This window comes from Musa acuminata, chromosome BXJ2-5 (genome assembly GCF_036884655.1).
Source record: "Musa acuminata AAA Group cultivar baxijiao chromosome BXJ2-5, Cavendish_Baxijiao_AAA, whole genome shotgun sequence".
In the NCBI taxonomy this organism is placed as follows: Eukaryota; Viridiplantae; Streptophyta; class Magnoliopsida; order Zingiberales; family Musaceae; genus Musa; species Musa acuminata.
Window position 1 is genome coordinate 2,799,918 of NC_088342.1, and position 20,377 is coordinate 2,820,294.

At 36.6% G+C, this 20,377-nt stretch overlaps 4 protein-coding genes across 17 annotated transcripts; 3 read left to right on the forward strand and 1 right to left on the reverse strand.

The window, feature by feature from the left end:
• Window positions 1-1,416: 1,416 nt before the first annotated feature.
• Window positions 1,417-7,016, reverse strand: LOC103983879 (protein ANTHESIS POMOTING FACTOR 1). 2 transcript variants are annotated; one of them, XM_065107994.1, is made up of 13 exons: window positions 6,760-7,016; window positions 6,555-6,658; window positions 5,063-5,163; window positions 3,564-3,664; window positions 3,420-3,486; window positions 3,229-3,328; window positions 3,036-3,149; window positions 2,822-2,959; window positions 2,574-2,658; window positions 2,347-2,393; window positions 1,969-2,149; window positions 1,716-1,853; window positions 1,417-1,607 (listed from the first exon to the last, which is right to left on the reverse strand). In XM_065107994.1, exons 1-11 carry the CDS (start codon window positions 6,764-6,766, stop codon window positions 2,006-2,008), a joined length of 1,008 nt encoding a protein of 335 aa, XP_064964066.1. In that variant the 5' UTR covers window positions 6,767-7,016; the 3' UTR covers window positions 1,417-1,607; window positions 1,716-1,853; window positions 1,969-2,005. The 2 variants fall into 2 exon arrangements, with proteins under 2 accessions (XP_064964066.1, XP_064964064.1); XM_065107992.1 differs by having other exon boundaries at window positions 1,716-1,877.
• Window positions 7,017-8,397: 1,381 nt separating this feature from the next.
• LOC135612137 (uncharacterized protein At4g22758-like) lies at window positions 8,398-12,828 on the forward strand. 2 transcript variants are annotated; one of them, XM_065107995.1, is made up of 3 exons: window positions 8,398-8,927; window positions 9,033-9,231; window positions 12,305-12,828. In XM_065107995.1, the coding sequence occupies exons 1-3, from the start codon at window positions 8,601-8,603 to the stop codon at window positions 12,568-12,570; spliced, it is 792 nt and encodes a 263-aa protein (XP_064964067.1). In that variant the 5' UTR covers window positions 8,398-8,600; the 3' UTR covers window positions 12,571-12,828. The 2 variants fall into 2 exon arrangements, with proteins under 2 accessions (XP_064964067.1, XP_064964068.1); XM_065107996.1 differs by having other exon boundaries at window positions 8,400-8,927; window positions 12,308-12,828.
• A 653-nt stretch (window positions 12,829-13,481) lies between these two features.
• Window positions 13,482-14,217, forward strand: LOC103983881 (uncharacterized). The gene has a single exon (XM_009401212.3). The coding sequence runs from the start codon at window positions 13,657-13,659 to the stop codon at window positions 14,053-14,055; it is 399 nt and encodes a 132-aa protein (XP_009399487.2). The 5' UTR covers window positions 13,482-13,656; the 3' UTR covers window positions 14,056-14,217.
• A 956-nt stretch (window positions 14,218-15,173) lies between these two features.
• LOC103983882 (uncharacterized) lies at window positions 15,174-20,211 on the forward strand. Of its 12 annotated transcripts, none has more exons than XR_671605.3 (9): window positions 15,174-15,552; window positions 18,099-18,158; window positions 18,815-18,897; window positions 19,031-19,095; window positions 19,182-19,215; window positions 19,338-19,408; window positions 19,668-19,765; window positions 19,868-19,934; window positions 20,027-20,211. XR_671605.3 is itself a non-coding variant. In XM_009401213.2 (8 exons), the coding sequence occupies exons 1-7, from the start codon at window positions 15,279-15,281 to the stop codon at window positions 19,756-19,758; spliced, it is 678 nt and encodes a 225-aa protein (XP_009399488.2). In that variant the 5' UTR covers window positions 15,174-15,278; the 3' UTR covers window positions 19,759-19,765; window positions 19,868-20,122. The 12 variants fall into 12 exon arrangements, 4 of the variants coding, with proteins under 4 accessions (XP_009399488.2, XP_018681479.2, XP_018681481.2 ...); XR_671606.2 differs by having other exon boundaries at window positions 20,030-20,211; XR_001977901.2 differs by having other exon boundaries at window positions 15,202-15,552; window positions 19,871-19,934.
• Window positions 20,212-20,377: the final 166 nt, after the last annotated feature.

A 20,377-nucleotide genomic window follows, 5' to 3' on the forward strand; every position in this document is an offset into this window, starting at 1 on the left:
ACTTGAAAAACATAGGTACCTACTGCACAATCTGAGAAGTGGTTCTTTCAGGTATATGATAAGATCCTAAAGTCTTATCGTGGGCTCTGATACCAAATGATAAGATCCTAAAGGTCTTATCGTCGCTCTGATATCAAATGGTAAGACCTTAAAGGTCTTATCGTAGGCTCTGATACCAAATGATAAGACCCTAAAGTCTTATCGTGGCTCTAATACCAAATGATAAGATCCTAAAGTCTTATCGTAGGCTCTAATACCAAATGATAAGACCCTAAAGGTCTTATCGTCGTTCTGATACCAAATGATAAGGTCTTAAAGTCTTATTGTGGAAGAAAGGGGAGAAATGAGGATGAGTCTTATTGTGGAAGAAAGGGGAGAAATGAGGATGATAATGATCGCTTCGAAACGATCAAGGAGGTCGATCCTCTCGAAGCGATCATTATCATCCTCATTTCTCCCCTTTCTTCCACGATAAGACTTTAGGGTCTTATCAGTATGCAAACTCACTATGACATTCTTCTCCAGCAGCCTATTGAAGATAATTTATGACACTGATCCTACAAAACACATGCTTTTTTTTTTTTTCCTGCAAACAAATGCAATGAGTAATAAGAGCTTGCACCTATGCTTATAATTATTCGCAACTAGTTAGCGACAAGTGCAGTACAACTTAAATTTTTTTTTTTTCCCATTAGCCCTATTGTTATCAGTTATTTGAGAGACAAGATCTTCATAAGCAAGGTGCAAAAAAAACTAAGGAGTGATGGCATTTCTCTCTGGTTTCTATGGATCACATATTTCACCATAATTCTCATTGTCGATTCTACTCTTTTCGATGAAAGTGACTACCATGACAAATTATTTATATCCAATTTTATAAGATGCTAATCAAACCCGACATGGGAATAAGACTTGGATACTACTAATAACTTGTGTCCTTTTGAACATATCCAAAATATACTTTATAGCTGCAAGAAAATATAGCTTCTCAAGGTAGAAACATTTAAGTAGAATTTTGGATGCCTCAAATAGAACCAAGAAGATGAATTACCGACCTTGTGGGTTAAATCTGATGCTTTGGAAGTTCTCAATTTGACTAAATGAAACAAATGATGTCCCTTGGAGTCCAAGATCAGAGTATCTGACATTCTATTTTTGACACAACAGCTCAAGTGTCAAACTTAAACTTCTCCTTCATCAATAGCACTTAGCCCTCACCAATTCTGCTAGGGAAAGCAAGCAACTCCCATCATGTCTGCGGAAGTAACGCTCCTCAGCTCTTTCGTAACAACTCTGATTTTGATTGCCCTCAAGGTCTTTGAATTAAACAAAGGATTCTTAAATAAAATAATAATAATAATAGTAAGAGCTTGGACCGTCAGCTTATTTGAGAAGGTTTTATTATGAGGCTGGTCGTTCAAACTAAGATACTCTTTTCATAGAAACTGGTTAACAACCATACATAATCCAGAAGCAACAACTCAGGGATCATCCTAGCTCAATGCATGAAAGATTTGGAACTGTGTGACTTGCAAGAACTTGGTCAAACATACAATTAGCATTTTGAAAACATAAAGCTTTTCCCATGGATTTAGTTGTCCTACTACCTGCAAAAAAGATTAGCCATTTAACCTATGACATTAGAAATTCTCAGCCCGTCACGGCGGAGGCTGCAGAAGACATGATAAAGAAACACAGATAAGGTGAGTATATACGTTCATTTTTCACATGGCTTCATGAAGGAAGAATGAGACGGGCAGATAACTATCCCTCATCAATAGTAAGAAGGTGATTCCTCGGTCAGCAGGTGTAGCATTTCATTCAAGGATACCAGAAAACAATGGTATTCCAAACTGCACATAGTGAAGGAAGAAGAGCTGATAAAAAGAGGTTAGTTCAACAAATGAATAAGACTTGATTGATATCAACAAACTGGAGTCTGATGCAACAACTTAGGCAAACACGAACCTTGGAAAATAGGGTTACTGGAATATGATGGACATTATTATTTCACACCAGAAAATGATCCTAACTTAGATAGGTCAGGTACCCAAAAAGATAGCTCAGATGATCCAGTTGTGAACATAAGACTTCCTGGAGCCCATTTTATGAGTGGCGGCTCAGTATCAGTACTAGCCCAACAAGCAACCTGGACATCAGATTATAATGGGAAGTTACTGTAACTATATCAAGGAAGGTAAAATAACTAAAATAAAAAGGGCATTCAAATATGTCATAGGAGAATCTAAACTAGTCGTGTTATATATATATATATATATATATGACAGCCAAATGCCACTACTGATAATGTCATTGGACCAAATTTTATAAACAGTATTTCCATACCTTGCCACTTCTGATATTCCAAGCATAGACACTGCCATCACCGGAACCTGATGACAGAAACAAATGCTAACTACAATTAAACAGTTATAAATATAAGCAAGTGGAAATAAAAGTATTTCTTTGATTAATCAGATAGAGACTATCAACAGGCTCAAGATCAACAGTGCAGTCAAACATAGGTGACGATAATTCTAAACCAATGACATCATGAAACTTAATGGATTCACCTGATACAACATACATTCCATCAGGACTGAAAGAAGCCTCCAATGTTCCCTTGCTTATAACTGGCTTTACATTATAAGTGGAAATCTGCAGAACAGAAAATATACCCCTTCAGACTGACTGGGTTGACATTGTTACTAATTTGGCATGCCCTAAATTCATTAATAAACAATATTAAGTCCTAAATATACCGAAAACCAAGTCTCAAGTGTCACAACTGAGTAAAAAAAGTAAGTTAGGATGTACTAACAACGTTGCCTCGGAAGGAATCAAGCACATGGACATGCCCATCTTTAGAAGTCAATAGCATAAGCCTCCCATCATTGCTGAATTTTACAACATGGGTCTCTGAATCGAAGCCCCCAACAGGAAAGATATCAAATGGCCCCTAATTAAAGAGAACAAATTCAATAAAATTCCTAGTTCAAATTCTGATGTTAGGAATGCAATCCAGGATTATCAACCTTCTCGTACTTCCGAGCATCAAACAATCGAATACGACCTCCAAATGCAATTGCAAAAACCAAGCCTTGGTCATCATAGGAAACTGCTGGCCGGCCTTGAACACGTAAAAGGCCCTGCAACACTCAACAAAATAGCTATGACATTAAGGCGATCATCAGAATTTCTAATGTATTATAAATCCAAATCACCCACCTGAGCTTTCTCTGCCCTTTGATCCCATAGTAAACAAGTCCAATCAAGAGAACCAGAGATGAAGTATTCCTTACGAGGGCACAATGATAAAGAAACAACCCTAAAAAAATGGTAAAAGATAAAGAACATTATTTTTTTTTTTCATACTTCACTGCTGTGTTAAGTGGCAAGAAAAGAAAACCGCTGCATACCGATCGTGGTGACCTTTGAAGTACCGCAAGTATTTGTTATCATTCAAAGAAAGAAGCCTCAAAGACTCTGCACAATTTTTTAAAGTGAATACATGCCTAAGGACCAAATAAGAGAACAGAAATACTTCACCAGACTGAACTTACCATCCCAACCATTTTTCGAGGAGTATATAACAGTTGCCGGATGATCAGTAAAGCTAACCAGATCAACCCCATATTTCTTGCTGTTGATGGTCTTCAAACACCTACAACAACAAGCTCACCATAAAAAATAAAAATAACTGCAGAAAGTACCAGGATGAGATAAAGAGAATGGACACGTAAAGAGCTGCAAATCTAACTAAAGAAGCAAGAGTGACTACAGATACTTTATTTTGATAAGAAATAATATTGTCAAGTAGCATATTTAGCATAAAGTAGAAACTACAAATGCCAAAGAGCTATTATATACCAAATAAGGTAGTGAAGGGGAAAATCAAGTATTACATGAAATGAAAATGTGGAAGTGCAGACTAAAAAGATATCTGGATTGAATTTCTACTATCATTCAATGGAATAGCATATCCCACTAACTGGAGTAGCAAAATTTTGTAATGTTTATTATATGGAACCAGAAAAAGTCAGACTGATATTTCAGAGGAAGACGGCATACACGGGAGAATCAAATGAAATAACCTCATTATTGTACGGTAAGCAACTTGATAACATGGGAATATTATTAATGAGAAAAAACATTCCTAAAACTTATCTTCACTCACTATGATTTCTCAATCTGTTGGGTCAAAAACCAAGCCTGGACTGTAGAAATTTATCCACAGTATGTAGTCTTAATGTATAATTAGGTGTATTACAATCTTCTTCCCTTGAAACCCAGGCATTCTCCTTAAGAGACATGCATAGTTGAAAATCCCCCTTTGTCGTTCCTCTGTGAAACTGAACTCAGATGCTTGCTGACTTTGTTGTTCCCATATCAATAATTTTGCTTTCCTTGCAAAGTAGGAGGTAATCCCATGAGATGTCAGCCTGGCACTTCAGTTCTTTCCTCTCTTCTTTTTGTTGCTATCCCACCCATAAGCAGATTTTTGTATGTGGTCTTTATTTAATTAACATGACAGTGAACAAAATAAAGCTTGTTCGCCTATTGCCATTATTTTTCTCAAGGAAAAGAAACAAGTGCTTTGTCAAGTTCAAGGATATAGTATCCTATTTGTGGAAGATACCACATAAGATCTTCATAGAGATATCCACAAAAGAACTTTAGTCACATAACACACATTGTGTCTATGGTCTTGCAAGATGCACACTGTATTGAACAGTTTTAGAACTCATTCTTCATGACCTAGACAAGTATGTCCTTAACACTGTGAATGTTTGTTAACTAACTAAATAATATTGGCTGCTTAGGTACAAATAAGCAAAAGTGATTCATGGTGTTAAAATTTTATAGAAATTTCCCTTTGAAACATCTAAACCAGTCGCAATACTAAGTCATGTCTAAGATGACACTTCAACTGCTCGGACTGTCCTCATGAAAAGTATCACTGCATAATCAGAATACACAAGTATCTCACTGGTGCAAAGAATTATTCGAAACCAATATACTGAGTTCTATGAATAAAGAATTGCAACAAGACAATACTTACAGAGCATTTTGAACATCATAAAGGCGAATTGATTCATCATCACTTGCTGTTACCAGATAACTTGCTGTCCTATGAAAATCCATTGAACTGATTCTACCATTCTGGAATGAAAAATAATATGTCAATGCTATTAGAATGAACACCAACGAATGCAGATTTAAATAAAAAATCTGTCTCGATTAATTTCTATGAATGACTCAAGAACTGGGTAAGTACACATTAACTTAAACACATACATATCTCCTGGATTTCCAAAATCCCAAACAGAGAAATTGAGGATAGGTAACGCAACATTGACTATTCTAATAGGCAACTATTTCCATTTCCCTGGACTCGGCACTTTAGATAGACTTTTGCTTTGTTTTCTTTTGCACCTTGGCCTCTTATTCTTCTCCTTAATTTAATTATCAATAACTTTGAACAAATAATATTCCTGATGAACAATAACTGACAATAGCAGTTCTTCAATCACATGTATGTCCAAGTTCCTCCATTAGAACACTTCATTCAAAACCCCAAATATGTAAATTTGAGGGTTCGTTTGTTTAGCTTGTTACACTTAAGCAATTATCAAAGATCTAGTACTTCACTATTTCTTATTGTTATTGGAATAATTAGAGAAGTCATTCGATTGGTACCAAGATAAAAATTTGTATGATTAATAAAGCATGTGAATCTATTTTTTGTCAAACTAAAGCTATACCAAAATAGATGTTTTCAGTTTGGTTCAGTTTTTGCTTATAATTTGGTTTGTTGGGTTTAAGGCTCCCATAAAATGAATCCCTTTTCCTTCTTTGTAATTTCCTCTTAAACCATATCGATCTAACCAATATGAACTCTAGCTTAAGGCTTATCGTGTGGAACAGCATTCTCAAAATAATCAAACCCTTTCCATGATTTGTTGTATCAGTTTCTTTGTCTCAATATCCCCAGTTTATATGATTTACTTCCTCTTGCTGCATAACTCCCGCTGCTGAGAGTTACCCCATTTAACTAATCTTCCACACTGGCTATTGGAAAAATCACAGTAGACAGCTGAACAGTAGGTCTACATAGGCTTATTTATGGTCTAGGAGTATTTGTTTTCAGTTTAAGATAATCTAATGGACTCCCCATGGCATTGAAGGGATATCTACTAATGTTTGTTTCAAATTCAAAGTGAAAACCTTTATCAATGCAAATCATATTAGGCTGCTTAGCTTGTTTTCTTGCAATCCCAGTCCAATCTGTTTCTTTATTTAAAGAAATTAGCCTTCAGATTTTGCTAAAATATATCTAAAAACAATTTGTTTTTTCTCTTACCCCTAATTCGGACAGTCTGAACAGACCGCTAAAAGAACGAGCATCATAAATCTCGAACTCACTCCATGATATCGAACGCAAAAATACATATTTGGGTAATCAACAACATACTTGTAGACGCTTAAATGGGAAGAGAGAATGAATGAAGGCACTAAAATTTGGAGGGTAAAGGACGAGGGCGGGATATTACGTAATCTCGAAATGCCATGCCGACTTCCATGCTCTTGAAGACCTCATCCGTCAGCTCCATCGACACCTTATCATCCCTCTCCAGCATCATCATCGGACCACCACCTGCGAACCCAATCGTTCCCACACCCATAAATCAATCTGCTAAAAGAGAAGAAAAGGTGGGAAGCATCGATTTCCAGAATCAATATTAAGTAGCTACCTACCCGTCATCGATTCCTGATGCGTGGTCGGTTCTCCAATCAATCGAGAAAAACCAAACTAAGTCGTGGTCGTAGAAGGGGATGTCAGATTCTTTTCATCTAGCGGATACTGCTGTCGCAAGGGAAGAAGATGGCGGCGGCTTATGGCTGGTGAGTGGCGGAAGACTTGGAGCGATCGGCGACGAAGGCGGAGGATCTCAACCGAGGGATAAAAGGGCAAGAAAGACGATGGGAAAGAAGACGGTCTCGATTCTGTTTCATCTGTGCCGATCGGAAAGAAAACATCGGGTTGGTTTTCTATGACAAAGAGTAAACCGGCCCGGTTCGACCAAATGTTCTTGCCGGTTCTGATCCGACCGGTAATAATTAAGAGTCGAACCGGTCGGGCGATCAGCTTCCAATTAATCCGATTCGATCGACCGGTTCAACATGATCTTTAATTTTTTCCTTGAAGAAAATTTCATATCAGAAAACTATATATAATGGTTCATATATTTTGAATTTATTAAGGTATTTGATTTACATAGCTCATTCTTATGTTCGGTCAGCAAAAGTAGTGTTTTTTTCACTGCTCTATGTTTTATTTACCTTTACATACTCGATTACTGTTGATGTTGTTTGAAATATCAATTTTGTAGGTGGATATTTCAGGTTGTATTTGAGATGATATTTGTAAGATTAAAAGTATGCACGAAGATTAAAAATATAGCTTAGGACAATTTTTCGTATTTTATGGGTTTTTTCCTAATATTTTTTCTTTTTTTGAACAATTAAATATTCTTAGATAGCTTAGTCACGTTTTTGAAATGAAGTGATATATGAAGAAGTAACCAACAAATATATATATATATATATATATATATATATATATATATATATATATATATATATATATATATATATATATATGTATATAATAGAGAGAAATTTATAAGCATTCAAAATATTTTATTATATTTTGCTCTCCATCAAAATCAGAAGAAATATAAGATATTAAAAAAAATAATTAAATTATAATTTTAAATATATTTTTGTGAAGTTTTTTCTTATGAATCGATAGGAATCTAAAAGTAGATGATGATATCAATCAGCCACCCAACTTACCGAATGACATGCTTAAGATTGTTATCACTTCTAGGAGAAATTGCTCGAACAACAATCACATAAACATAATTTCTATATAGATAAAACAAAAAAAAAAATTGTGTAAAAGAAGAGGACAACTCTTTGTGAACTTTGGCATTTGATCTCATCCGTTTGTTTCTTATCTTCTTTCAAACTAACTTTACACCGCACATTCATACGATACACTTATAACAGAATCTTAACCTTTAATTGCAAATAATCTTCTTTAACCGCTAAAATATCTTCTCATATAATGATATCGTCGATAATACAGTTAATTGAAAAGGATTAATCGAGGTACACGTCTGCAATTTCTAGTCAGGGCCCACGGGCACTAAAAAATGTCCACGTCGTGAATCATCCATCCGTCCACGTACCCACCATTACATTTCGCATGACCACGGAGAAACAAGGTGGGCCCCAACAGTAACAGTGGTGGGTGGCATTCAGCGTCAATGACGCTGCGTTGCCGAATATAATTATTTTTTGCGCCACCGACCGCCCCGTGCATGCTGATGACACTAATGCTAGTATACTGGAAAGTGGGGTCGTTGAGGAGTGCATTCCGCTCTACGCCGTTGACGTGTTAACCCTTCGACGCTGGCTACTGTTCTCGGGCAACAGCGTGACTCAACGGCAAGCACGAGGACCGGTAGAGGGGTCGGAACAACCCCACCGCAAATAAAGTCCAAGGCATTACCCCTGCCTTGGACAAAGCGATGGCCGAAAGAAGCAACCGCTGTCCCCGAACAGCCGCCGCAACCACCGTTGATCATGGTGGTCGGCCGCGGAATCCCCCCTCGGCCCTTCGCCGCGGGGCCGCGACTCCTCTTCGTCGACCTAAATTCCGGAAACCGGTCAAGGTCGTCCCTCGCTCCTTCTCCGAGCCTGTCCTTCGGACTGTCCCCTTTTGCGCGGAAGAAATCAAGCAGAGCCTGGGGGGTGATGTTGGGATTGGACGATCGGCGTTTCTCCTTCCTCGGTTCCGAACTTGTTTCGAGGCGCCGTCCCCTCTTCCGCGTCTCGATTCGCGGCTGTCGTTTGATGTAAGTAATTGTTGGTTTGTTGTGGTGCTTTGGGTCGATATAATTATTTGTCTATTTTCCTTTTTACTCTTTAATAGTCGTAATGATGATGATGATGATTTGAAGGAGGGAGCGAAAGTAGTGGTGAGCGTGACGGTGGAGGGGAGCCCGGGGCCGGTGAGGGCGATGGTGAGGACGGGGGCGAGCGTGGAGGAGGCGATCGCTGCCGTGGTGGACAAATACAGCAGGGAGGGGCGGACTCCCTTTCTGGGTCGAGAGGCCGCTGCCTCCTTCCAGCTCCACCATTCGCACTTCAGCCTCCAGAGTACGTATGCTGTCGTCCTCTCCGCCCTCGCCTCTTTCATATACAATTGTTTATCAATTTTGACTGATTTAGGTGGCTAATAATTAAGTTGTTGACGTTGTAATGCTCGTACTTGATTTCTCTCTGGCATTTGCGATTTATGGGATACTGCTCTAGAATAGACCTGGAGCATCTGGATGATCAGTTTCTTGCTGGTGTATTGAAGCTTGTGGTGGTTCTTGATATTTATTTCCTTTTCACTTATTGTGTCGTGGGATACCATAGTCATAGTAAGTGTTAAGAAATAATTATGTGTGATGAAGATGGAAAAAAGACTAAAGAATAACTAAGAATTAGCAGAGTAGGTATTTGTTGGGATTGACCCTCAACTTGACCATTTAAGTTTTTGAGGTACATTGATATTGTCAAGGATTGAAAGAGTCAGATGATATGATTTTGATTCATGAAAACTTAAACCTTTAGGTTAGATTAATCTTCAATCTCATGTCTGTTAGTCCATCAAGAGAGATTCGCATTAATGTTACAAATTGAGGCTGTTACCTCTGAAGTCTTTGGGCTTGTCCTGTCACTCTTTTGTGCACTGAAACATTTTTTTGTTTAATTAGAATTGTCACTTTTTTTTAGACTGATCTTGTGTGGTGGGCCACAATGTTTCTTAATTTTGTAGTTGTTGTAGCTTAGATATCTTCTACTTTTATACACAATGTAGGTTTAGAATATTAAGAGAGTGTTTGGTAGTGCTCTTCTACTTGTAAATGAGGTGAATTGCAACACAAATGCAAGTCGAGTTGTTCTTGGTTGTCTGTTAATCGAGTTTGTGAATACCATTAGGGCCTATTCCATGGGCCTGTTAACCTGAGCCGTAGTATTTCATCTGAGCCGAGTTGACAAAGTTTGACCCTATTATTCTTATAAGTTTTAACATGTAATGGATATTTGCAATTCTCAAAAAATTGCATTTTAGATAAATAAAGCTATAACTAACTTGTAAGGTTGGATTGGATGTCAACATAAGTCTTGGCTTTGGTTACATTTTTTGGTCATAACCAGTCTGATCTAGATTATCTTTGAGCCAACAATATGATAGAACAAGTTAAATAGGATTGCTAATTGGCTTATAGAACAGGAAAACAGAAAGGATTCTAGGAGGAGAATACTAGTCAATGGTAAAATAATAATTGGTTTAGAACTGTGGTTTGACATTGATGTTCTCATCAATACACTTCTAGCATATTATTTTGCATGATCTCCTCAAAACCTTCAAGCTCATGATAATAATAAAACTTTGTTAATTCTTCAGTTGTTTCATAGGATTTGCAATGACTTGTGGTCTTTTATTATATTGATGTATCTTCTTATGAAACTCCGTGGTACTTCATATTCAATGCAATGCTCTTCTACTCCCATATGCATGTTCAAACTCTCATCATATCAAATTTTAGATCATTTCTAATTGTTATTTTTGGTCATGGACACCAAATAATTTACCATCTTTGAAACAGGCATCACACCCAAAAAGATATATTTGTTTACTCTATCATCAAACTTGCTCTATCTCTACTTCGGTATGTGAGCATTATTAATGCCCTGTATATATATATACATATATATGTATACATATATATATATATGTATACATATATATATATATATGTATACATATATATATATATAAATATATATATGTATACATATATATATATATATGTATACATACATATATGTATAAATATATATATATATACATTTATATATATATGTATACATGTATATGTATGTATACACACACACACATACATATATAGTTTGGCATCCACTTGATGTCTCTTATGGGAATATCTATGTTTATGTAGGGCATAGGTTAATACATAAATTTGACAATCCATCAATTCTGTCCATTGCTTTTTGACAACCTTTTACTTGTTGGCATGCTTCCGACCATCCTGAGCAACACAGTAGTCTTTATCTTCATAACCATTCTTTTATTCGGTAGATTACAAAGAAGAAATATTGAAGATTATATTCTTCATAGTATTTTCAAAGTCTCTTAGAATGAACCCTTGAGTTTCCTTCACACATTTTAAACTTCTTTGAAGGATACAAATCTATTGATTTCATTTAAGAGAACACCTACTTTCAATATAATCATTCATAAATATGAGAATACAGTGCTTACCAAATTGAAGTAAACTTTTTTGCTCGATATGTGGTCTTTTGTCTAATGGAAAGGTAACTATACTTCATTCTTACAAAGTTACAATATATCAATTGAACAACCAAACTCAAGCCATTGTTTTTCTCTATATAGGAGACTATATGTCAGTAGCTGAAAATTTGAAGGACACTTTATTTCCTTGAATTATATGTGGCTTTTGGATGTTTCTCCCACACAAGTTTTAAGACAAGCTGCAGTATGACCATGAACAGGATTGTGAACCTTTCTTATGCAACATCCCTACAATATGCTTAATAGTGTTCATGCTACCATGTGATCAGTTCCTCATCCATCAGTTAACATAAAGAATCTTAATTCTCTTGGATAGGCTAATCAGTGGTCCTGTTAGTTATGTCACTTTCTCTTTAGAGGATGTAGAGAGGGTAAAAGTAAAACCATATAGTCGGAAGTTGTTTCATATCACTTGTTCACAAATAAATCGTTGAGTGATTTGTTGTCTTGCATTCCGTTGATTTTAACTGACAAATATAGTTGCCATTTAACTTTAAAGACAATAGCTGAACGACTTAAGCAATCATCTAATCACTTAAGACTGTTTCTATGAACTAGATATTTTATAGCATGACTATTATTTTATGATGTTTAAAAATATACCCAAATTATGCATTGTCATTAAGATTGTATCTCATAATCATGACTTAACAAATTAATTATCAGTTAGGTGTCTTGACATAATTGAAGGACTTATCTGAGTAGTTTTTCTGGGTAATTTTATATTTTCTATCATCCTAATGTTCCATGAAACTAATTAGTGATTGGTTTCCATCTAACTTCTTATATGATGTGACAAAATTGCATTGAGTTGCATCTTACCAAGGAAAAAATCATTTGTGTTAGCAGGCTTAAGCAAAAGTGACAAAATTAGTGAAGTTGGGGGCAGGAATTTTTATCTTCGGACGAGCAGCAGAAGCAGCAGTTTCCACTTGGCAGGTGAAGGCAGTGACCTAACATCACAAAGCAGCAGCATCGAACTAGCAAATGGCAGCTCTTCTGTTGTTGTTCCATCCCATTCCTTTGTCTCATTTGTCGTGAAAAAGATGCAGAAGATTGGCAGGCGAACAAGGAAGCTTTGGAATTTGGTGGCTGGTATTGCCTGTTTATGAAGTGCAATGATCTGAATTACGGCCATCTACTTGATGTTGCTTATATATATACATATATATCTCTCGGGAACAACCATTTGCTTATTTGATAATGGTTGTTTCATGGTGTCAAATATACCTAATATGAAGTAAGGAAGATATCAAAGATCATTGTATAGGGCACTTTTGAAGTTTTATCCGGTAATGCAAGTAGTAGCATTCAGCTATGACATTTGACTTGTAAGCACGTCGAATAACATTCATTCTACTTTCTTTTTATTTATTTGCTCTTTTTTATTCTTGTTCAAACTTGTGCACTCTGAGAGAAACAGTGATTGCAAAACAATAAGCAACGCTGATTCGCCCCATATAACATGTTCAATGGTCAGTTTTGTGGCTTGCAATAAATCAGTGTAAAATACCTAAGCATATAGGCCGTCTTTAAATATGTTCTCAGAAAATATTTCTTTTGGTTTCAAAATTAAAAGCTTAACAAATTGTTCAGCTTACATTTCCTCGGTTCTCAATATTTTTAAAACCATTCTCGGGACTATAACTGGAAAATAAGAAACAACAAATTAATAGCTCTAGTGTTGCTCTCAGTGTTCCACACGACTGTTTTGCTCTCGGGATAGTCTAATTTGCCAAATGATGACAATGCTTGTGCAGTTCAACTTTCTCTCATATGGCTTACTGTAGCTGAACCGATTGTCAAATAATTGTGTTCCACTCAATCATCATAGACAGCCAAAACAAGAAGCCACCGCACCTTAATGCTTGCATGGGACACGGACTCGTGGCACACCGTCGTTCACTGCGAACATCGAGCTGTAGCATTCATGACGAGGAATGACGATGACTTATACCGACCCTTCTCTCTGATTGGATCCAGCATTCTCAAATTTCAATTACGCGTTACCAAGCAGATTTCTTCCAAACCTCACGCTTCTGTGCTCATTGATTTCTTTAGATTCGTGTGAAACCCACCATATCCAGCATCTCACTCTTTACGCTGCCCCAAAGGACAGGTTGCACCTCCATTTCTACAACAAAAAGCCACCACAGTCATCACTCTCCACGGCCTCGGTACCTCTCTATCTCTCCCTCATGGCCTATGACAGAAGAAGGTCCTCTTTGTTTGATGCCTTCACACTCTCACCTCTCCCATACCCCGTGCTGCTGATACTGCTGATGGTTTTCCTCTTGCTAAGCCTATCATGGTTCTTCGACTTCGAGTCGTTCATGGAGGAGACGGAGGAGCAGATGAGTTGGGTGCTCCTCACGCTCCCCGTCGTTCTGATCCTCGTCATCCGGTGGCTCTCCTCCATCGAAAGGCTCGACGATACGCTGCGGGGGCTGTTCCGGTACGATCGTCGTCGTCCGAGTTACTACGGCTACAACCAGCCGCAGGAGGGAAGCTCACCGTGGGGCATCGCCGCGGTCCTCGTCTTGTTGCTCGTGATGGTCTACTTCCACTCGAGCATCCAGGATATGTGGGGACCTTGATTTGATCCCTTTTGTGATACAAATGTTCTACATGTACAGCTTCTTCTCTTCTCATTGATGTCTAATGTCTACTACTACTCTACTCTTGTCATGGGCTTGTTTATACTGGACTCGGTTTCCCCTTTCTATATTTCTCTACACGTACAGCTTCTTCTCTTGTTATCGATGTCTACTACTTTACTCTTTATTTTATACTGATTGTGTTACGGAATATATTTATATTTTTGATATGTAGTCAAAGAAAAAATTTGAGTGAATATAGTAGAATCGTGGAATACTTTAAGTGCTTGATAAATAATAAATAAAAATTATAATTTAAATGTGCAATGATAAAAGTGTTGCTTGCTAAAATTATATTTCAAAACTTTATTAAATATTTTATGATAAATTAATCATTCTAATATTTGTTAATATTTATTCAAAAATAAATATATTTTTTTTATTTAAATTAATAAATAAAATAACTATAATTTTAAAAATATATTAACATCCTATCATAATGTCATTCGAGCATCTCCAATGCAATATTCAAGTCAGATATGATTAAAAATTTACTAAATATTAATTTATATTTAAAACATGTATTAGACTGTGGAGTTTTCCTTTTACTACTTTATTTGTGAACCTTAAATAAGACAGTAGCAACAGTGGGAGTGTTTTCTGCCATAGATTTGCTAATCTAAACCCTGAGACTCTTCCAGAAATTTTGAGGGAAAATAAAAAAGAAAAGAAATTAACACAATAAATATTTGAGGTCTTCGGTCGAGTCTATAATATATGGTGGCCTATTTCAAATACCTCCTTTTCAACACTTATTTAGTAATATTATATTTTATATAAAAAACAAATTTATAGGGACTATTATATTTTTGATTAGATGGAGTGAGAGTTCAATGTTTAATCAATATTTATTCACTCGATATATCAATCCATTAGCTTTTGATATGATTTAATATACATTTGTTTAATTCAATGATGATGCATGATTCACATAATTATCTATTTATCCCTGCCGTTCATGGGTACTTGGGCAAACCCAAGACGCGTCGATCAAATCTCGATCACGCATCTCAAAGTATCGCAATTTTCACCCATCTAATTAGTTTTTGGGAACAGCAACACGTCGTTCTCTCTTCTCCACAAACTATTCCTTTCGCCTCCGCCGCGAAGCGTTTCGCCCCCATAAAAGACTCGTTTCTTATGTTAGGGACCGAGCGGCGACTATGGGCAGCAGCATCCGCAGCAATCTGTTCTTGAGAGAGCTATGTCTCTTCTCTCCGTTCCTGAGACGCAGCGGCTGCGCTCCTCCAGCCGTCCTCCCCTCGACCACCGCCCACATCGCGATCGGTGGCATCCGCTGCGCGGCGGCTCAGTCGAGCGACGGCGGGTCCCAGGGGAAGACGTCGGCGCGCCTTTCTTTGATGAAGCAGGTCCTGCGGGACGCCGAGGAGCGTGCTCTCTCCGCCGGCTCCGAACCCACCCCTAAGATCTCTTTAGGTATACCGGTACTTAACAATCGTCATCCTTCAGCCACGATGAAAAGAAAGAAGAAAAAGCTTTACTTAGGCTTTCAGATTTAAAGAACGATTAACTTCAGCATAGCTCTGATGCTTCTTTAATTGCCATTTAGGTGAAGTGTTGGATTATAAGTGAGAAAATAATGATTTGGAAGTTGAGATTAATTGTGAATCCTATATCATCTCCCTTCTCTTATTTTTATCCTTTTTTACTCTCTGTTTTGCTAGTGCTCGAACTTTATAACAATGTTGGCAAATGACAAATCTGATGGCTGTCGTGAATAACAAACACTATAGTATCAGCAACTCCTCCAATTCATGGTCATAGTTCTTTTCCTTTTTTTTGCCTCAGCTTCCCCTTTCTCTTCTTTGTCTTCTTCCAAAATGATGTAATTGCCTAGATCCTGATTGAGTCTAATTGAAAGCGTTGACTGTTTTTCTTTGTTATACTAAATTGTTTCTTAATAAAGTTAATGGTAAATTTCAACACTTTACAATCTGAAACAGCTGTTGCTTTCTTCCTCAATACCATGTCAGTGTCTGAGGGAAGGAAGATTTCGGGAGTTACTTATTATCATTGTGGGAAGACAGGCCATCTTGCTGGCTTATGTCTAGGAAAGGGAACCATTATAGCTGTCGTAAAGGAGCAAGAGTTCTTAGATGATGGTGAGGAAGATGAGGAAAGAGATGATAAGAGGGATACTTTTACATATAATATGGATGATCATGTAGAAGAATCATCCTTGATTATATGATGAGTGGACCAATCACTGAAAAGTATTTCAGATTCTTATGTCAAAATTCACCCCTGTGCTTTTATTACAGATTGAGACAGTTTTTGTAGTCTATGTTTTATGTATATGCTGCAAAGATGGGAAAACCAAGGCAATTCTATCATAGAATACTGCTCTTTGCTACTTAAAATGGATGGGATTCATGGCATGATTACCTATATCTTTGACAGAGATGCTATCCACTTAGACACAAACATCTAGACCATCAAGAAAACAGAAGGCAACATCCTTATCCAATTAATATCAGAGAGCCAACAAGAAAACCTCAATTTGGAAAGAGTAAATATATAGTCATAAAGGTTTCTTGCAGACTTACAAACAATTACATATGCATCTTAGTTCTAGAGACAGATGTTTCTCAACATAATTTAAGGGCCAGCTGGCCACATGCGGTGAAAGTTGTTGATGCATTCACCTGAATATTACTTCTTGTCTTCTAAGGGGAGCAACCCAATAATTAATCAGGCATCAGATTTGATCCCAAAGCCTTCAATCAAGTTCAGGATCAGAATTTTTTTAGTTTTTTCTTATGTTATTTAGGAGTTTTAATGGTTCTATGTAATGTGTAGCTCAGATTAATAAAACTTGAGCAAGTCAAGGATCAACAAGCTACTTTAGGTGGCTGCAACACAAGTAAAATTGGATACTCTTATTTGTGTGGTGAAGAAATGGGATTTGTGATTGGTTCTTTGGGCTGGTGGAACTCACATTGATGATTCATGTGGATGATTATGCCACTTCCTTTCCAGTTTTCTTTGGGTTTCAGTTAGGATGTATATATATTTTGGGTATTGTAAATACTAGTTTTGATGGACATATGAAAAATATTGAAGGTTTTTTTTTTCTTTTTCCAGCACTTAAGTGCACATCTCTTTTCTCACCTCTCTTCTCATTTTTAATACCTTGTCTTCACTTTATAGGAGATTCTGTCTTTCACTTGTTCACTGCTGTTTTCTTGGTTTCTGATGTAAATTATCAGATTTTATCCTCTTTGTGTAACTGTTGATATTGAAGGTTTTCTTTGTGTAACTGTTGCATTTATCTTCTTAATGATATGAATTGCAGATCATAACTTCAGAGTTTTATCCTTAATCCTAACCAGCAGACAAAAAAAGCATAGTTGTGTTCCTGCCAGAAATGCCTTATCCCAATTTACTAAAAATTGACAATATAATATGAATTGTCAGTATTTTCACTCATTTGCAATTCACTTCTTGATGTGATACAATGGACAGAATACTGCTGCTGAAGGTCTTCATTCCTTTATTTTATGGTTGTCACAGTTTGACCAAGTTTTGTCCAGAAGAAATAAATGATCACATCTGTACACTTTCATTTTCTAGTCAATTTCTTTCCTCATTGAATACATCCAACCACCTGCACGATCTTCAATTATTCATAAACTTCATATTTAAAGGTCAAGTTTCCCTCATCTTGTTCGACTGAATTGAATAGATATTCCTAGATTATTATGTACTCAATGCATTATATTTGAGCACTTTAGTGAACTCCTGTTCTGTCTTCCATGTTTTTGTCTTGCAATCAACTAATTTTCTAGGTGAAATATACATATTATTAGGTTTGTCCCTTTTGTCAGCCTACTTTCTGTACCAGTCAACAATGCAGACTTAGATTTTATGTTCTTCATAATATATGTGAAATGAAGCATCTTGTAACTTCTCTGTGTGTACATGAGTGTCCTTATTTGATCTTGATCAAATTATTTTTGCAGAACATGTCACTATTAGTTATGCAAGAAGTGGGGGCCCCGGTGGGCAGAATGTGAACAAAGGTATGTGGATACATATTGCTTCTCATTTGTTTTATTCTTGCTTTGCTACTTTGCTCTTTCGTTATTGAGAAACAACTAACTGTGTTATTTTGTTCCATTTTATCTTTTCCAGTTGCAATTTATTTTTAAATAATAGTTTCATACATATCTCGCAAAAAATAGCTCAGATTTGTCCCTCAAAAATTTGGAAGAAGCCCCAATTCCCTCTAAAACTTGGAAGGCATCTATGGTCTTTCATGAATATCCCTGGCAGTGGTGTAGATGATTACTCTCCGAGTTTTGGAGGAATATGAGGCTCATTCTTTCTCTATTTCAAAGAATAAATCTGAATTTTTGAACATTTTCAAGGGATGGTTGAAACTACTCCAAGAATTCATGAATTAAATGTACGAGTGCATTTGGAATTTCAATTACTGAAGAATTCTCCCTTTCTAGAATTTGGTGCTTAATCTTCAGTATCATTGCATTGAGTTATTTTTACTTTTAAGGTTTACTGAGGCAAATATGTATTACTTGGACATGCAAATCTTATTGATGGCAATAAGTTGTTTTTTCTCCTCTTTCCAATTTTCTCTAAGAAATGGTCACTTTGTTGTCTTAGTTGCCGTATTACAAGGTGTCTGGATATCTTCATAATGTAGTCTCAATTGTTGCAGTGAACACTAAGGTAGATATGCGCTTCAATGTTAAGAAGGCATATTGGCTGAGCGAAAGAGTCCGGGACAGAATCCTTCAAATGGTTATTCATTTAGCTTTGTGGTTGCCTGTCTCCTTACATATTTGCTAATGGATATTCAATGCTTCTTTTGATTTCATGCTGTTAGTGTTTATTCGAAAATGCACAAATTGATCATCGTGCTACATAATAACAGGAAAAGAATCGTATAAATAAAGATGGGGAGCTTGTGATATCCTCTACCAAGACTAGAACACAGAAGTATGCTAATTGATTGCTATTTTGTTTGCCCCTTCTTTTTCTATTTGCCACAGCAGATTGTTAATTCTGGATTTTTTTTCCCCTAGGGGTAACATTGACGATGCCTTGGAGAAATTGCAGGTGTAGCCTCTTGTTCCTGCCTTCTTGTACTACAATAAACAATAATTTTCAAGTTTTACCATCAGTCTCTCTAAATTCTTGGCACTTCTAAACACTACATCTTGTTTCCTTTCTGCATGAAGGGAATTATTGATGCTGCATCATATGTCCCGCCACCCCCCTCCGAAGAACAAAAGAAAAGGATTGAAAAATTGTATGCATCCCACCCTAAATGACCTCCCTTTTATGTGTTTCTTTGTGTTATCTACCTGTTTTTTTTTTTTTTCATGAATGCCTCAATCACCTTGCTTCAGGCTGACAAAAAAATTCTAGTCCTATTCTTAATATTTAATGTGATGTTTCTGAAATGTTTGCCCATGAATTTTCCAATTCTGAAGACCATCACTATAGCCATAATACGTTGGTCATCAATAAATGAGCTGCAAGATTTACTCCTTTTTCTTTTGTTGAAGGGCCTCAATCGGAGAACAGAAGAGGTTGCTGAGCAAAAAAGCTCTCTCACAGAAGAAGGCAATTAGAAGGAATAGGAGCAGTTGGGATTAATCCAGAGGTATCTGTCTGTCATGATGCAAATCTATGATGTTGGTTTCCAACCTATACTTTAGTTTTGTCAATTATATTTTTTTTATTTTTTTTTAATCTTTTTTTACAGCAGCGTAGGAAGTCTTCAATATTTTGATCCCCAGGAAATCAATGCAGCATGGATTAAAGATCAATGGGTTAGTATTGTCAAACCGTCCGAATCGTCACATGAATTATTCCATGTAATTAAGATCAACATTTTGCTTACACTTCAATTTTGGTTCTTAAGTAGGATGAAGTGCACCTATACTTAATTGTGGGATCATTGAATGCGCACAAAATCTGTGGAAGTTTCTGGGAGAAATATATCAGGAATTTGTACTCAGGATTCCGGGGCTTCAAGCAATTTGAGAATCACATCATTCTTGATAAAATGATTGTGGCAATCTATTATATGGACTCAAATCATCACCAGACTCCAGTTTTATGCCGAGAAGACTACAAATTATACTGACATGGTTGAAAAACCATATCAGTGTTTTATTTGTTCTTTAACCAATAGAGTTTGAGGGTTTTCCTATCATTCATCCTCCTCATGTAGGGAGGTCCCAAATGAATATATTTGGATGACAAATATGCG

Bases quoted from the DNA above. Each gene is read 5' to 3' on its own strand.
- LOC103983881 (XM_009401212.3), top strand. From the start codon at position 13,657: ATGGCCTATGACAGAAGAAGGTCCTCTTTGTTTGATGCCTTCACACTC.
- LOC135612137 (XM_065107995.1), top strand. From the start codon at position 8,601: ATGGCCGAAAGAAGCAACCGCTGTCCCCGAACAGCCGCCGCAACCACC. The intron at 8,928-9,032 runs GTAAGTAATTGT...GATGATTTGAAG, and splicing joins ATTCGCGGCTGTCGTTTGAT to GAGGGAGCGAAAGTAGTGGT. The intron at 9,232-12,304 runs GTACGTATGCTG...CATTTGTGTTAG, and splicing joins TTCGCACTTCAGCCTCCAGA to CAGGCTTAAGCAAAAGTGAC.
- LOC103983882 (XM_009401213.2), top strand. From the start codon at position 15,279: ATGGGCAGCAGCATCCGCAGCAATCTGTTCTTGAGAGAGCTATGTCTC. The intron at 18,159-18,814 runs GTATGTGGATAC...CAATTGTTGCAG, and splicing joins TGGGCAGAATGTGAACAAAG to TGAACACTAAGGTAGATATG. The intron at 19,409-19,667 runs GTATGCATCCCA...CTTTTGTTGAAG, and splicing joins AAGAAAAGGATTGAAAAATT to GGCCTCAATCGGAGAACAGA.
- LOC103983879 (XM_065107994.1), bottom strand. The intron at 5,164-6,554 runs GTAATATCCCGC...TTTTCATTCCAG, and splicing joins GCATGGCATTTCGAGATTAC to AATGGTAGAATCAGTTCAAT. The intron at 2,394-2,573 runs GTGAATCCATTA...TTCTGTCATCAG, and splicing joins TGGAATGTATGTTGTATCAG to GTTCCGGTGATGGCAGTGTC.